The sequence below is a fragment of the Zingiber officinale genome, chromosome 4B (genome assembly GCF_018446385.1).
Source record: "Zingiber officinale cultivar Zhangliang chromosome 4B, Zo_v1.1, whole genome shotgun sequence".
Classification (NCBI taxonomy): Eukaryota; Viridiplantae; Streptophyta; class Magnoliopsida; order Zingiberales; family Zingiberaceae; genus Zingiber; species Zingiber officinale.
In genome coordinates this window covers 63,002,661-63,021,573 of record NC_055993.1, presented here as the reverse complement: position 1 = coordinate 63,021,573, position 18,913 = coordinate 63,002,661, and the positions used below count along the sequence as shown (strand labels likewise).

Below are 18,913 nucleotides of genomic sequence, written 5' to 3'. Positions count from 1 at the left end.
TCTTCTAATTGAATAACTTCATCAAATAGAAATAAGATGTAATTTTAATCTGTAGGGAAATAGGAGAATGTAATGTGACTACGAACAACTTTAAGGTGGACAAAGTAGATTCCACGATTGGATCAAGCTGGAGAACTACAAGCTTCCTATGAGTCAATTGATGCAATCCCTATGAGTCAAGAACACATAAACAACCAACAGATTGCTAATCATTATTGTTATAACATAATTTGAAGTAATACTTTGAGGTACATCAACATTTAATAATTGCTAACATTGATTATTTCATGAATAACTTTCTGGCAACTTTCAAGTTCAGCATTTTCTCCTTCAAGTATTGAGACTATCACTAACCAGATGTAAACAGTGGAATGCAAAGAATAAATGGACATGTCTCGTGAGGAATTGCTAAAGATTATAGAAATTTATGTTCACTATGTGATGCTTTAGAGCACAAAAGCAAAAGTTCCATAATATTGGTAAAATATCCAAGTGAAGTAACAGGGAAACATTCATTCATTGCCATGAAAAAGTAAAAAAGACTGATTAGGGAGACAAACCAGCCCATTCTTGAGCATCGGTAAGATGGGTTACAGCATCACGATTTGTTGCAATAAAAAGACATCCAGGATTTTCACGGATACAAAGAGTCCCATACCTTCAATTAATCAGGAAAGATTAAGCATTAGTTAGAAGGTCAAGTCTAGAAAAGACAATGTTGTGATAATATTCATCTGTGGGCATAAAATAATTAATGTGAATTGAGAAAGAAATACCAAAATTGTTTGTGAAACACAAAGTGTAGATTATAACAAAATTGTTTGTGAAACACAAGGGTAGATATGCAAGATATTTCCGTGTAATCTAATTGCATCTGACAATTAGTCAACTGAATGGAACAACAAAAACTTGTGACAGGTTCACATTGTTTTATTAATTTAAACCCTCTTGCCTCTTGTAATTATGGTTGCAAGGTTTCCCAACTGACAAAAAGGTGATGTCCACTTTCAAATTTCTATTACCATAGGCAATGGGTCTATCCATCTATCAAGTATGTACCATGCGTCCATAAATTATATTGACAGTCATTATAGAACATAGGACTCAAAATAGAGCATTTGCCTATAAAATGTATGCTCAGATATGGATGTTAAGATTCCATATAATAATGGATACTATAACTTACCAATTAACTTCCACAGCCTAGAAAGAAAACAATTATGCAAGCTCGTCTGACAACCTAGTCATTTATGGTTTAAATGTAAAGAGAGGTAAAGAAACAAAGTAACCTACTGAACTTTATAGTAGTTGAAATAGCGGTCAAAACCAACCACTACTGCTCCAACCTAGACAAAGTAACCAAGAAAATAAGATATCAGCATAAGAAAGCAACTAAATACTGCCATTTGGATTATTATTTTTTTATAATAGCACTATAAAGAACAAACAAAAGTGCAAAAAAATTAAAAGAAAACAAAAGAAAAAACAAACAAACACAATGCATACACACAACAGTACATAGTTCAACTTACGTTCTTATCATGCTCCATTAGAAAACCTGGCTTGAGCTCAATCTTTTTATCACCATCTTCCTAAGAACATTTGTGTTTTGTGTTAGAATTGTTATGGAGGGTAACTCATGATAGATCTCATAAAAGAAATTAGTAAACATATGAATTCCAAGAGATGTATTGGCTAGATTATCAAGTAAGATGGGGATTACTGAAAATCAAGAACCATCCTTCACACTGAATAAATATCCACAATCATTGTCATTGCTTTATAAAGATTACTTTAAACCCTTACATTGTCTTAACTATCCTTGACACAGATATAAACCAAAGGAATATATTAATCTATTGTTACCAACCATCTAATTTACATGAGTGTAAATATTTAGATCACTTTTTTGACTTATTAATCTATTAACTACAAAATAATGAGTTAAGCATAGTTTAAAATCTTGAGATGTAACCGAATTTTCGGTTTATGATCAAAATGATATGGTTTTAGTATCGTATCGTGTTGATATGATTTCGATATTTTTTAAATATAAATATTTTAATTAAAAATAAAAAATTAATCTAAATATTAAAAATACAAAAAATAAAATAATTTTTTTTTTAAAAAAAAAATGAAATTGTTGTGCCTCTACATTATAAATAAATAAATAAAAATTTTATTATATATTTTAGAATTAATATATATATATATATATATATATTAAATTAATGAGATAGTTTTATTAGGTTTTGATTAAGCTTATTTAGATTATCCTATTCATAACTAGGAGTTGATTAAAATTATTAAATTTACGTTAATTATTACTACGTTTTTTTTTCTTACATCGCGTGAGCGTCCTGTTGCACCCCTCGTGAAGGGCAGAGGTGGGTCATGGCACCCGCGAAGGGCCGCTACGAGGTCACGGCTCCCTCCGTGACCTCGCGACAACCTCGTAGTCCCGATGCCAGTAGGTACTGGTGCTGATCCTCACCGGAACGGTAAATACCGCCCGCTTCTGGAGGCATGACTCGGTATTTCAATCCATAAGTGATGTACTATTATCAAAATATAGATATATAGAAATGACTAGTTCTTAGATTACTTCAAATAGAAAAATTATGTAATCTTAAGAAATGTTTCTTTCTACAAACCATTCTTCCTTGGGTTTATCATTTCTAAACAAGATATTTGTATGGATCTTTGATGAGATCAAGGTAATTAATGACTTCTCAAACCAAACACCACCAAAAAAAAAATTGAAATCTTCCACAATTTTGTCATTTTCTACAAGCACTTCTAAAAAACCTTAAGTATCATTATGGCTCCCATAACGAATTCTCTCTAGAGAGTTTTATTGGACTAAGTATGTATTGGATCGTTGCAATGCTAAAAGGGGGTGAATAGTTCATTGAGTTGAGTATGTAGTGGAAAACTAGAAATATACACTGAACGATTTTACACAAGGATTTTACTTGGTTCATAGCCCTCCATGGTTGCTAATCCAAAGCCTAGTTCCTAGCACTACCACCACTATTCTTTCTCCTTGTCGGACAACTTTAAGAGGCAAAGAAATGTCTTACAATAGTTGTTTGCCTATAAATTAAGAACAAAATAAGTAAAAAGAAGAACAATAAAGAAAAGCTCTATGAGCTATGGTTTAAAATCTCGAGCTGTATCGGAGTTTTGGTTTATGGTCTAAACGATACGATTTCGGTATCGTGCCATGTCGATATGGTTCAATATATATATATATATATATATATATATATAATAAAAAATAACCTAAATATTAAATAAAAAAATATTTTAAAAAATGAGATCAGGGCACTTCTATATGATAAATAAAAATTTAAAAAAATATTATTTAATTTTAGAAATGAAATAAATAAATATATAGTGGGATAATTTTATTAGGCTTTGATTAAGCCCCTTTAGATTATCCCTACTATAGTTAGAAGTTGATTAGAATTATTAATATAAGTTTAAATCGTATGTTGTCAATCACACACATTACGGGAGGTTGTGACGGAGGACCACGACCTCTGAGACCCGTGAGAGGTTGTCGCAGCCTCATAGTGGCCTCTGTGACCTCCCGTGGGGTCGCGGAGGTTGTGGTGACCCACGATGTCGGGTGGCGGGTTGAAGGGTAGATTTATTTCATTTCACCCGGAATTGTATGAAATTTTAAACCATGATATCTCTCCTTCTAGCTTCATAGATGGATCTCAGATGCAGGAAGGTTCTTCTCGGAGTTCTCTATCTCTAAACGAACACATTTGGAGCCTTTATACAAAAGTCAAAGTCGAGCAAGTTTGCTTCAGTTAGTATTTGAAACTTCAGATCTATGATTAATACATACCTGAAATTGAATATTAGTAGACTAATGCAAGTCTATCAATCGACTAATAGTGCGTAGTCGCATAGTGCAGTGGTATGTGAAAGCTTCTGTGTCAGCCAATACTTTGATCAACTGCCATAATTACTATGCAAACCATGAACTCAGAGTTTAGAATATCAATCGATTGCTATGAATATAGAAATCGATGTCAAAACCACAACCTGATTTATAGTTTGGGTCCATCAATCGTCTATTCATCTCATGCAATAGACTGACCGAAACTCTCACCTGATTTTGTAATTTAACACTATTAGTCGACTGCTTAACCCTATCAATCAACTGATGATGAAAACCCCAATTAGATTCTTGGTTTGACTCAAACAGTCAATTGTTATCCACTCAACAATCGATTGATGCCAACACCACAGTCTAATTCATGGTATATTAGGTCGTGACTTCTTCATCCTTATCCAGTAGTCGACTAATACTCAAATATTAGTCGACCCCTGCATTATTTCTCATCCATTCTAATGGACGAGTCACACCTATCTTCTTTTACCCTCGTCCCACACTTACCTTCTTTCATACCTAGTACTAGAACCTCGTTTTTCCTAGACTTTCATGCTAGGAGCCTTCTCATCTTCATATCTTCATCGCCTAACATTTGATCACCTGATCTGCTAGAGCTACCCTTTTGCCAAGAATCCAGCTGCCAACCTTCTTGGACTTCAATCACCTTACATTCAGTCACCAGACTTATCAAGACTTCCTCTTTGCCAAGAATCCGATCTTTGATCTTCTTGGACTTCATCCTTTCTGTCAAGTTGACTTTTCATTCACACTTGACAATCATATAAGACTTCATGTGTTTTCTTGCTTAAACAATGTCCAACATCAAAACCACATGTAACGCTATGTGTACGGGCATGATTGCACCAACATATGCTTCCACATGCTGTTAAGAGGTTATGAACCGTAAATGCCCCTATTCTTGGGCAGACAAGACTTTTCAAACCATTCAAGGTTTCCTTTGATGCATTTAGAGTAAGGATACAAGATACCATGAGCTAACAAAGGTACACAATTACTCTCTTAAATGAAAGATTCAATAAAATTCGACAACACTACTCCAAGAGTTTTATGATATTATTCAAGTGTTGAGGCATAGGAGGTAATACTTACGTGAAAACAAGTTTGCATACACTCTCACCTGAAGGAACTAAATTTCATTTAGTCATAAAATAAGTTAGATGTCAAAAACACTAAGGCTATGTTTGGTTGGGTGTAATGTAATCGAGCTTGTAATGTAATCAAATTTGTAATGTAATGTAATGTAATCTTGATTACATTACTACGTTTGGTGATATAATGTATGTAATCTTTTATTACAAAGGTGATTACATTCTTTTGTTTGGTATCAATTATTTTTTATAAGGAATGTAATTCATATTATTATAAAATGACAAAAATATCCTGCGACTTCTACCGACGGCCGCTGCACCTCTATCGGAGCTTGCGGCCGTCGGCAGCCGACAATCGGCGACGACGACGGTGGTGGATGGCGACCGGTGGTGGCGGTCGGCGATCGGCGACCGACGACCGGCGGCGGCCGGCGACCGACGACCGGCTGCGGCGGCGGGAGGTTGGCGGGCGACGGCTGACTAGGGGTATATTCGGTATTCAAATTTTGGTTAAACAGTGACCTCATAATGTAATCGGATTACATAGTATTTGCTTTGTAATCCAGATTACAAAACTTCACTACCTTTTGTAATCGAGATTACATTACATTACAGGTTTAAAGTTAAAACAAACAAAATAATCAACCTTGTAATGTAATCCTGATTACATTACAAGGCAGATTACATCCTACCAAACGTAGCCTAAGTAGGTATAACCATGTGTGTTCACAGGTATAGGATCAGATCTAAGGACGATGCAAGTTTAGTCCTGGCTAATTGGTAGGTTTGCTTTATATTATTAACTTGGTTGGCAACAATAGCTATAGCCATAATGATGGCGATGGTGGTAGTAGTGGCGATGAGAACAACAATTGTTTAGGTGATGAGGACGAATCAAGCACACAATAAATGTGTGTTGCTCTAAGTTGATGGGTGCAAGAAAACATTGCACATAAAGAGAGATTGAGAGAGAGAGAGAGAGAGAGAGAGAGAGAGAGAGAGAGGAGACTAGGATAGACGAACATGGAGAAAACTAACTTTTTATTGCCTACCCTATTTGATTACATGTATCTCCTTTTATAACTACTAGCTTAGTTAATTAACAGAGTGAGTTCTTTTGTTGTAAAATTCTTATTTTATTATTTTAGCAAGATCCAATATTTCATAGTTGTCAATATGGCTACCATGGCTACCAGTGTTTTGATAGCATGGTCATATTAGGCATCAAAACTAGTGAAAAATATCAACATTTTCATAAATGTTGAATAATAATATATATTAAAAATAAATATTTAATATCACTAAAAAATTAATTGTTGTTAGATGTAAATAGATAAATAAATAAATAATACTATTACTCAAACAACTCTAATATCTAAAATAAGTAAATGATAACATTAGTGTTAATATTTGATTTCACAGTAAAAGAAGTAATAATAAAATTGATAATTATTGTTCAGATTAGTAAATGGTTTTATGTTATTATAGGATTAATAACATCTTCAGAACTCGAGTGTAGTGTTAAATAAATATGTAAGAGTTCGCGTTGCAAGTCCGACTGTAATGTATCGACAGGATTGTTACATCTCCATGAGAACTTAGGTGTAGTGTTAAATAGGCAAAAGTTCTCACATCATAGATTGGATAAGAACAAATATGATAAGAAAACTAATAATCTAAGATTTGGGATATAAACATAGGAACCCTCACTGATAAATCAATGGATGTATTAGATACGATGATTAGGAGAAGCATTAGTATTTTGTGTGTACAAGAAATAAAATGGGTAGGCGAGAAGACAAAGATAATAGAGAACTCAGGTTTTAAGTTATTGTACACTGGAAAGAGTAAAACAAGAAATTGAGTGAATATTGTTGTAGATAGTTCGTTAAAGGATGAAATTGTAGGAGTAGTTAGAAAAGGGAATAGAATTATAACCCTTAAGATAATAGTGGCGAAATAAACTAGGAACATAATTAGTGTATATGCACCGCAAGTATGATTAGATGAAGCTACCAAATCAAGGTTATGAGACGGCTTAGATGAAATATTACAAAACATTCCGCCAAATGAAATGATTTTAATACGAGGTGATCTAAATGAGCATGTCGGAGTGAAAAATGAGGAATATGAGAGGTGGGTTTGGAACAAGAAATAAGGGAGGGAAAACTATATTAGATTTTGCAATAGCATATAACCTTATATTACCTAATACGTTTTTTAAGAAAAGAGAATAACACTTAGTCACGTTCAAAAATGAGAATAATAAATCAAAAATTGACTTTCTTATGGTTAGGAAGAAGGATAGAAAGATTTATAAAGATTGCGAAGTCATTCCTGCAGAAAGCTTAACTACCCAACATAGATTAGTAGTGTTGGATATACATCTCAAATATAGTATTAATAGAAAAAATATATATACGACTCCTAGAATTAAGTGGTGGAAGTTAAAGGATGAGAGATAAAATATATTTAAGGAGAAGGTAGGAGTACAAGCATTAAGTGAAATATACGGTGATCCTAATATGACATGTGATAAGATTGTATCAAAGTTAAAAATAATAGCTAAGAGTATACTTGGTGAGCAAAAGGAGCATGCACCACTAAGTAAGGAATCTTGGTGGTGGAATGAGAAAGTACAAGAGAAAGAGAAGAAAAAACGAATAATTTATAAGAAATTATATATTTGTAAGAACGAGGAAAACTTAAAAAAATATACAATAGCCAAGAAAGAAGCTAAAAAAATAGTGAATGAAGCAAAAAATGAAACTTTCGAACGATTATATCAAAAATTAGATACAAAAGAAGGGGAAAGAGACATTTATAGAATAACTAAAGTGAGAGAAAGGAAAACAAGAGATATTATCTAAATAAAATATATTAAAGATGAATGTAATAAGGTACTAGTAAACGATGAAAAATAAAAGAATAGTGGAAGAGATATTTCCATTAACTTTTTAATGAAGATTTACGTGATCAACTTAACTTAGATAATTTAAGTAGGTCAAATGAATATAGAAATTTAAATTTTTATCATAGAATTCAAACTTTAGAAGTAGAAAAAACTTTAAATAGGATGCATAATAGAAAAACCATTGGACTAGAAGATATTTTGATAGAGGTATGGAAGTGCCTAGGGAAACAAGGTATTGAATGACTTATAAAATTATTTAACATGATATTGAAAAAAAAAAAAAAAAATCTCATCAATGGAGGATAAATACTCTAATTCCCTTATATAAGAACAAGGGAAACGTACAAATTGTGCAAACTATAAGCATATTAAATTAATGAATCATACCATGAAACTTGGGAAAAAGTAATAGAAAAAAAATCAAGGAGATCATAGTGATTGAAAATTAATTTGGGTTAATGACTGAAAGATCGACAATAGAAGCTCGACAATAGAAGCTATACATCTTCATAGATAATTAATTGAAAAATATCGGGAGTAAAAAATAAGATCTACACATGATATTCATTGACTTAGGAAAAACTTTAACAGAGTCCCAAGAGAAATTATATAGAGAATTCTAGAAAAGAGATGTGTTAGCATAACATATATTGAACTAATTAAAGATATGTACGAGGATATAACAACCAGAGTAAAGACTTCAGGCGGAGTAACTGAACCATTTCTAATAAAAATAAGGTTACATCAAGGATCAACTCTAAGTCTCTATCTTTTTACACTAATTATTGACGAACTTACTACATATATTTAAGACACAATACCGTGGTGTATGTTGTTTGCAGATGATATTATTTTGGTAGATAAAACACGTGAATGAGTAAATGCTAAACTAAAATCTCGACAGAAAACACTAAAGGAGAAAGGTTTTAGGCTTAGTAGAATAAAGATAGAATTTATGGAATTTAAATTTAGCAATATTAGACGTAATAAGACAATTATTAAGATAAAAGATGATAAGTTGCCCGGAACCGAGAGATTTAAATATTTAGGATCATTTTTGCAAAACGATGGAGGGATTGAGAGAGATGCCTTACATAGAATACAAACAGATTGATTGAAATGGAGGAAAGCGTCGAGTATTTTATGTGATTGTAAAGTACCTCTAAAACTTAAAAAAAAAAAAATTTACAAAACCGTAGTTAGACCTCTTATATTATATGGAGTTGAATGTTAGGCTATAACTCGAGCACATGAGCAAAAGATGAGAGTTGCCGAGAGATGAGGATGTTAAGATGGATATGTAAACATACGAGAATGGACAGAATAAGAAATGAGAGCATTAGAGAGAAAGTCAGAGTTGCATTTATTGAGAGAAAACTCCAAGAGATACGTTTAAGATGGTACAAGCATGTACATAGATGATCAATAAATACTTTAGTTAGACGATGTGAAACAAACATGCATATCAAATGAGAAAGAGGAAGACCAAAATAGACTTGATTAGCAACAATAAAACAAGATAAAATTTATTTAAGTATAGATGATAATATAATAGAAGATAAAGCTTAATTGCGTAAAAAGATCCATATAGCTAACCCCAAATAGTGGGATAAGGCCCAGTTGTTGTTGTAGACTTGTAGTATAGGATTAACCTAAAACTATAGTTAAGTATTATCAAATTAATCCTATTTAATGGAGGAGGATCATCATATAAATAATAATTTATATTTTCATAAATTATTAAACCATTTAGTTATTAAATAACTAAATAGATAATTAATCAATACTACCTGAAATCTCATAGCAGTCCTCTACCTCCTTCTCAAGTTCATGAGTGATTGTCTCTAGAGCTGAGGTCCTCACACTACAAGTTCTTCCCTTCCTCCAGAATTGTTGAGCTCATCAAATCTGCTAAAGCCTCAATGCTATTTCTTTCTTGAGGATTTGAGTTCGCTAAGTGCCACCAAAGAGGATCATGATTTCTTATGCAAGAATAGATCTTCATTCTTATACAACAACTTGATCTCTTCCTCTTTTCTTGTTAGGTCTGGATCTAATATCCAGTTTTTTTAAAAAAAAATTTCTTCCTCTACACTATAATCACTTGAACCATGAAACCTCTGACAATTTCTCTAACTGAAAAGATTCTAAGTTGGAATTGTTGAGTAGGTGAGAAATCAGCTGATTTCCCTCAAAAACATAACCTTCTTTCGATGTTGATATGCTATCATTAATTAATTACAACATATCATTGATTCCTATTGGAATTTCTTTAACAAATCAACCCCCGGATAGATGTCCAAATTGTGGATCACAATCCAACTCAAGCAATCCCTATCTAGGTCAGTTTGCTAACCATGCTATATTTGTTTACTGATATAGCTTCCTTAGATCCTAAGCCAATCGAGTCATCTACGTCCATCACATTTCTTGCACATCAAAATTATGCTTGGCCCTCTGCCCGACACTCATATATTCTATTGGCGGTGTTCCTAGCTTATGGAGCAAGAGATCAAACTCTACAAGTGTTGCCTTCGTTTGGTGCTTCAAATTTTCTCATACTCTAGTGATGTTAACTATGGTCATTTTCGTGTCCCTTGTAGTAACAATCATCTTTCCTTCTTTGTAAATTTTATGCTTATTGAGTCAAAGTGTGAGGATGAGACCCAACATGCTCGACCATTCAATTCCTAAAATAGAAAATTTCAATAGTGGAATGACAAGGAACTCAGCCATTATACCTTCAATGTCTAAAAGTAGAATTGAGCAGATCCTTGAGTCCTGTAGTCACTTATTAGCAACAAGCACTAAGAAATTATCACCCTCATTCCTCTTAAACTTCATATATCCTCTCTGATAAAGTTGTTTGTATTTCCAGAACCAATAAGGATAGAGATAGAATACAAGTTGGCAGTGGCCAATACAAGCATTACTAGGAACTCAGTATTGGAAACTTTAACACGCGGAAAAGGAATTTGGATATAATGATTTTCACAAATACGTAAATGTCTGCAATTGAGGAAAACATATCAGGATCCATAATATATAAGATTCTTGAGATATAGAACTTGCTTCCTCTTTCTCTCCTCTCTATCTTTTCTTGTCTGAATCTCTTTGATGATGAATGATATAACCTTTATATATCTTATCCATGGAAGTTATCCCACGGTTTCAAAAGTGAACTTCTCTTGGAAGTTATTTTATTTATTTTTTTTATAACTCCCAATCACCGACCCATTTCCGGATAACTTTAATATTGGATAAAGCTACCTTTATAAAAGCAAGAGAAGAGGGATTCTATATAAAATAGAACCTCATGACTTTAATTACCTTTTTGTCAAACAATCATTACATTAGGCCCTTTTATATTAAACTCAATTCTATAATATACATGGGTTATAATAGATTAGTAATAAATAATTTAACAATCTCCCACCGGCCCATGTGGACAAAAAAAAGGACAGCCCAGCGCACGAAACTCCCGCCATACGGGGTCCCGGGGAAGGATCTATTGTACGCAGCCTTACCCTGCTTTTTGCAAGAGCCTGTTTCCAGGATTCGAACCCGTGACCTTTTGGTCACGTGGAAATTCAACAATAACCATAATTGCGCACTATACGTTGAAGTTAACAAGTCATTGTCTTTAATTGAATTGATATGATCGGATCATGGTAGGGCATAAGCCATTTAACGACATGATTCCTTTCATGTATCACAAAATCAAAACCCAACATTTTAATTAATACTATAATTGTCTTTAATATCTTTTCAAAGACATGTTCTGTTATCACATCAAAAACAATACAAGTATACTATGTGGATAACAAGAACACAAGCAGAAAGATAACTTTAATTGAATTTAAAAGTGTCATATAATATGAGCATCATTACCATACATTTGTATCCATATTACTATAATGTTAACGAGGACTTATCCATAACACTCATCCTTTGTAGACGGCTAATAAACATTTTGGGTGGTAATCCTTTACTTAACAGATCTGCTATCATTAAATCAGTTCTGATATGCTACACCTTTTGTTTCTGCACTTCTTCTTTGATAGATAAGTATTTCAAATCCATGTGTTTTGCACCTTTTGAGTACTTGTCATTTTTAGAGAAGAACACAGCTGCAGTATTATCATAGTAAATCCTTAGCGGCCTATCTATACAATCGATAATACCAAGCCTTAAGGTGAAGTTCCGCAACCACAATACGTGAACCGTGGCCTCAAAGCATGCCATAAATTCAGCTTCCATGGTGGGTAGCAATTACAAACTGTTTTCCACTTTTTCATGACACTGCTCCTCCTACTAGGAGGAAAATATACCTAAATGTGGATTTCCTTGAGTCCATACATCCAGCATAATCTGAATCCGACTAGCCAATCACTTCAAGTTGATCTGATTTTCTATACGTGAGCATGTAATCTTTGGTGCCTGTAAGTACCTAAGAACTTTCTTTGCAGCTTCCAATGGTTCATTCCAAGATTACTTTGATATTGGCATAACATTTCATAAGTAAAACTGATATACGACCTATACATTAAGCTTCCAACCACTGATGCATAGGAAATAGACTCCATCTCCTTTCGTTCCAAGTCATTTTTGGGACATTGCAATTCACTAAATTTGTCTCCTTTTTGAATTGGAACTATTCTCGGAGCAGTGTTCCATTATGAATCTCTCTAATACTCTGTAAATATAATTTTTCTAAGACAATCCCAATAATTCTTGTGATCTTTCACATAATATTTCTATTCTTATCACATAAAATGCCTCACCCATATCTTTTATTTCAAAGTTCTTAGAGAGAAATTTCTTTACATCATGTAACAAAGCGATATCATGAAGCAAGAAGAATGTCATCAACATATAGAACAAAAATAGTAAATTTGCTCGCACTGACCTTTATATAAATACACCAATCAATAGTGTTCTTTACAAAACCATCCGATGTAATGATATCATTGAATTTAAGATATCATTGTCTGGAAGCTGGTTTCAGTCCATATATTGACTTTTTCAATTTACACACCAGATTTTATTTTCCTATTGCTATGAAACCTTCAGGTTGATCCATATAAAATTCTTCTTCTAAGTCACCATTCAAAAAGACGGTCTTTAGGTCCATTTGGTCAAGTTCCAAGTCATAATGAGCCACCAATGCCAAAACAATCCTTAAAGAGTCCTTAGAAACTAGAGAGAAGATCTCTATATAGTCAATGTCATCCTTTTGAGTATATTCTTTGGCGACAAGTCTAGCTTTGTACCTTTCGATGTTGCCTTTCGAGTCACGTTTAGTCTTAAAGACCCATTTACAACCAACTCGTCGTGAATCTTGAGGCAACTCAATTGGTTCCATACTTTATTGTCATCCATAGAAATTAACTCTTCTTTCATAACATTGAGCTATTTTTCAGAATTGTCACTTTTCATGGCTTGTATGAATGAGACTGGATCTTTATCAATGCTTAAGTCACATTCATGTTCAAGTGAATAAATGATATAATCATTTGAAATAGCTGGTCTTCTTTGCCTTTTAGATCTCCTTAACGCTATTTCTTGTGTCTCTTCTATCATTTGTTCATTTGTGACTTGGTTCATCATCTATATGTTCATTTTGTGGGTTTTGGATATCATTATTTTGTTGTCTTGACATGTTGTGTAACTGTGATACAATAAATGGGACAATTTAGGAGAAACATGAAGCAAAGAAAGTTTGCCACAAGTTTCTTTAATATTCGTTTTTCATGATTTCTCACTCCCACTTAATTGGACATTCTCAATGAACCGAGCATTTTCAAACTCTATTGTTCTCATACTGTGGTTAGGACAATAAAATTTGTACCCTTTTAACTATTCAGGATAACCGATGAAATAACCACTAATGGTTCTTGCATCAAGTTTTCTTCCATGTGATTATATACTTTTATTTATGCTAGGCAACCCCAAACATAGAGGTGCCTTCAATTAGGTTTCCTTCCCGCCCCTAGTTCATAACGAGTCTTAGGAACTGCTTTACTAGGAACTTTATTAAGCAGATATATAACTGTCTTTAATGCATGCATCCACAATAATAAAGGTACGATACTATAATTTAATATACTCCTAACAATGTCCATTAGAGTATAATTCCGCTTTTCAGCTACACCATTCTGTTGCAGTGTACACATATGGCTTGACTTTGAAGAAATTTTGCAAATAGACTAGGATGTTGTCCATTCTCATTATATTTTCCATAATATTCACCACCTATATCAGACCTTACGACATTAACTTTTCTATCCAACTGCCTTTCAACCTCATTAACAAATACCTCAAGGATGGCCATTGCTTGAGATTTTTCATGCAATAAGTATTAATAACAATAACGTGAGAAGTCATCAATAAAGGTGATAAAATATTTTTCACCGCTCCAAGATAGAGTCAAAAGGACCACAAATATCAGTGTGTATTATTTCAAGTGGTTGATTGCTTCTTGTGGCTGGATTTCTCGATATATGTTTGGTTTGCTTTCCCTTAATACAATCATCAAAATCCAATTGAGGTAATATTTCACTTTTTGTTACCTCATTATTATTTCTTTAGATATGTGGCCTAATCTTTGATGTCATAAATAAGTAAAATTCTCATTATGTGCACTATGTTTACTACCAATTATGTGTTCAACATAAAACAAAGATTCAGCAAATTTAACATCAAGATTGAAACAATATAAACCATCTAAAAGTACCAGAACCATAATAGTACTCATGTTTATATAAAGAAATACACCATCTCCGATCTTAAAGCTAAATCCTACATCTTCCAACTTTCGAACAGAAATTAAATTCCTAGCACATATAGGAACATAGAGACAATTTTTTTTTTGGATCTAAAGAACAACCGGTGTCCAAGATCAATCTATGCATCCCAATTCCTTCTATTCGCGCTTTCATTCTATTCCCTATATATAAAAACTTTTCAATTCCATTTATGGTTTGGATCGAAAGGAGTCCCTACATAACATGCGACACATGAGTAGTTGCACTAGAATCTAACCACCAGGTATTATCAGGCACTTCAAAAATATTTAATTCGAAATTTAGTGAAACATAGTATTTACCTTTCTTTTCGAACCAACTCTTTCTTTTTGGAAAGCCCTTTTTGAAGTGGCCACTGCTATCACAAAAATAACACTTCTTTTCTTTATAGACTCCACTTTCTTTAACTTTCATGAGGGTCTTGCCTTTATTTTTACCCTTCTTACCTGGTTTAGCCTTGCTTCTATCGACTCTATCATAAGTCGACTAATGGATGGAGTGATCCCTTATTTTCTTCAACCTTCCTTCCTCCGAATCAACATAGCCTTAATTTCTTGAAAGTTCCATTTCTCTTTAATAGTGTTATAATTCACCTCGACTATCCAAACTCAGAAGGAAGTGAGTTTATGATAAACTGTACTAGGAATGACTCACTCATATCCATTCCATCAACTTCAACTTTGCTGCTAGATTTTCCATACTTGTCACATGATCATGAATGGGCTGAGACCCATCAAATTTCTTAGTCAACTCATTCATTAAGGTCCCCACAATAGACTTATGATTGTAAGTATTCCTTAATCAATTTTATAAATTCCCTTGCATTGACAGTCTTGGACATAGATGGCTTGACATTTTCAACCATCGTCATCTTCATTAAGTTCAAACTCAGCCTATTAGACCGCACCCAAGCCTCGTAAAGAGTCTTGTCAACTTTTGTACGAGTCTCCGTAATGGTTGTGGGCTTCTGCTCCATTACCAATGGCATATCAAGGCCCATAATACCCCGTTGAAACTGGATTTGTTCAAACTAGTCAACATAATTCAGGCCATTGAACTTAATCATTCCATTTCCCAAGGTAACATATTATTAAAAGCTGCAAATATTTACACAAACTCATACATTAATACTTCAAGTAGATTTAATGGATCAAATTGAAATCAACTTTAATAATGTATTTAAGTTCACCTTTGGATGATACTCAAATGCATAACTATAATGACAATGATGCTAAATGAACATATTTTAATGGGCTAACATCCATACTTAAATAACATGCATGTCATCTTTAGATAATAAATCCTTTAATATCATTAATTATAAGCAATGATGCACCTTTGGGTGATCTATATATGCCTTATAACAATGCATTTTAATTATCCCAAAATATGTCATTCATATTGCTTCATATACAACTATGAAAATATTGGAATCATAAATTTCACGGAGATGATCACTTTGGTGATTAACAAAACCCCAAATCCATAATATATAATTCCAAATTGAAATCATGCATTTGATCAATCAATTACCTACAATACTTTGAATTAATTTAAATTCACAGTATATACGGTTTAAATCATGCATTTAATCAAAATGAGATTTAATTCATAATTTCCTAAAATTGTGAATTAATCAAATACATGTTAATAAAGCAAATGTTAGAAACCTTATGTTAGAAACTTTATGTTAGAAACCATGACCTGTATATGAAATTTTTAAACAACAACCATTATTAAACCTTGACTGTATATGGAATTCCTAAACAACAACAATTCATAAACCATATATGGAATTCCTAAATAGAATTCCTAAACAACAACAATTCATAAACCGAAATTAATTCATGCAAAATCATAAATATCCCTAACTTGGCTCTAATACCATTATTGGAAACTTTAACATGCGGAAAAGGAACTTGGATACAATGATTTTTACAAATACTTAAATGTCTACAATTGAGGAAAACGTACCAGGATCCATAATATAAAAAATTCTTGTTATACAGAACTTGCTTCTTCTTTTTCTCCTCTCTCTCTTTGCTTTTCTGAATCTCTTTGATGATGAAAGATATAACCTTTATATATCTTATCCATGGAAGTTATCCCACGGTTTCAAAAGTAAACTTCTCTGGGGAGTTATTTAAATTTTTTTTTTTATAACTCCCAATCACTAATGACCCATTTCTGGATAACTCTAATATTGGATAAAGCTACCTTTGTAAAAGAGAGAGAAGAGGGATTCTATATAAAATAGAACCCATGACTTTAATTACCTTTTTGGCAAACAATCATCACATTAGGCTCTTTTACATTAAAGTCAATTCTATAATCTACATGGGTCATAATAGATTATTAATAAATAATCTAACACTCAGGAACACCATGAATGCAATTAACAGAGGTTACTTATTCTATCTGCATAAGCAACTGCTTGCAATTAAGGTCATGTCATAATGGTTTATCACAATTGAAGCACAAAATCTTGGCACGTCATTTTACCATCGGAACAGTGACTCATCAGATGGTCTGTGGTGGGAGCCATCCATTGGACTGTTGTAGTAGTGGCTCTCTACACACACACATACCCTAGATTTTTTTTCTCATAGAGGTGTGCAAGGCATCATATTTCTGGGATCTTAAGGACCATGTTCCTTCATTCCTACCCTAGGTGATGTAAAAGAATCCAAAGGTAAAGAGTTCATCTGCTTGGCTTATCAGTAAGTGTAAGCGTCTAGAGTTAGTAACAACCACCCAAACTTGCATAGCTATTCATTCATGAAGTGCGGTTGTTAGAGCCTGGTCAATTTTCCTAATTTTGCATCCCTACCTGGTGGTTCAAATTGGATGTGGAAAAGATCCTTGAATTCCACATCGATTTGATTTCACAATATTAAAGTAGATATTTGATATTTCACGGGTCAATATAAAGGCATTCTCTTAATTTCTTTGAAACAACTTTATGTCAATTGACTTATCTCGAGTCTAAGATGTTGTCTAAGTATTCAATGTTCATTTGCTCTATTTTGACACCTTGAGCTATATAAACATTTCCTAGAACACAAACTTTAAGGATCATAGTTAGCAGTGTGTATTCTTATGTTATAATCAAAATTTGTTATCATAATCATCAATACATGAACCTTTAAATGACAAGAAAGATGAAAAAAAAAACAGCAATTCATCCATTAGCTTTTGTTTTTCCTTCTCCATTAAAAATTATGTCAAACAATCACATAAAACTTGAGCATACCGGACCGCCGAGATACTGAAATCCAGCAAGTTCTAGCTCCTTGAGAATCCCATCCTCTCCTATTACATATACCTAGAATTTCACAAGACATTTAAGTCTAATATCCATCTTTTGGTTAACACGCTTAAGCTAAAATTTGAGAAACCACAGAACAAATTAATCATGTGCATTAGATAGCTTAGCATAGCATCCATTCCCTTGAACTAGGTGCCTAACAAATCGACAACCATCCCACGTCTTATAGATACCATTTTAATTAAACTTGAATAGATCCTTTTCTCGACATCATATTGTTAGCCTAGATATCTTCTTTCTTCACTACATTGCATGATTTCCCAAATCAATATTGGTATTTGATCCAATAATATTATATTATTAAACATTATTTGATAAATTAGATAATTATTTAGTCTTTCATATTATAGGGATTGTGGAGATCTAAATCACATCTGAATCGAGTTTATAGGAATCAATTAATAGTAGTTTCTCTCAATTAAAAGAGGGGAGATGAAACACTTAGTCTAGCTAGTGGTTGTTTATGAACAATGCTAAGGTTAAATGCTTGATCTAGTAACAATCTCGAACAGTTGTGAGCCTACAAAATTTAAGTTTAATTTTAAGAGAGCAACAAAACTCTCTTACCCTCCATGCATGTTTGCTAGGATTCAAACTGATTGACAAAACGATCACTAAATCCATCTTCTCTTAATTTTTTCAAATTTTAATTGTTTCCTTCCATGTTTTTAGTAAATCTACCTCCTTGTTTGGGCTAATTTAGTTGAATCCCAAGTTTTTTAAACATCTTGTGATCTATGTGAGATAACTGATTTCTCAGGAAAGATCAAATCAGCCCTTTAGATATCTATATCATTATTGATCAATTTTGGCAACCATGCTGCATTATTAGCAGAAGGGAAT

General features: G+C 33.0%; 1 protein-coding gene across 2 annotated transcripts in view; it reads right to left on the bottom strand.

Moving 5' to 3' along the window:
• The window catches only part of LOC121975089 (phosphoglycolate phosphatase 1A, chloroplastic-like), a 49,399-nt gene that overhangs the window by 28,132 nt on the left and 2,354 nt on the right, over positions 1 to 18,913 (bottom strand). The window contains exons 5-8 of one of the 2 annotated variants that reach the window (XM_042526487.1): positions 17,996 to 18,067; positions 1,533 to 1,592; positions 1,294 to 1,346; positions 561 to 658 (exon numbers count right to left, since the gene is read on the bottom strand). In XM_042526487.1, the coding sequence (XP_042382421.1) occupies positions 561 to 658; positions 1,294 to 1,346; positions 1,533 to 1,592; positions 17,996 to 18,067 (283 nt within the window). The remainder of the gene's footprint in view (positions 1 to 560; positions 659 to 1,293; positions 1,347 to 1,532; positions 1,593 to 17,995; positions 18,068 to 18,913) is intronic. The other variant, XM_042526488.1, reaches the window with a different exon arrangement.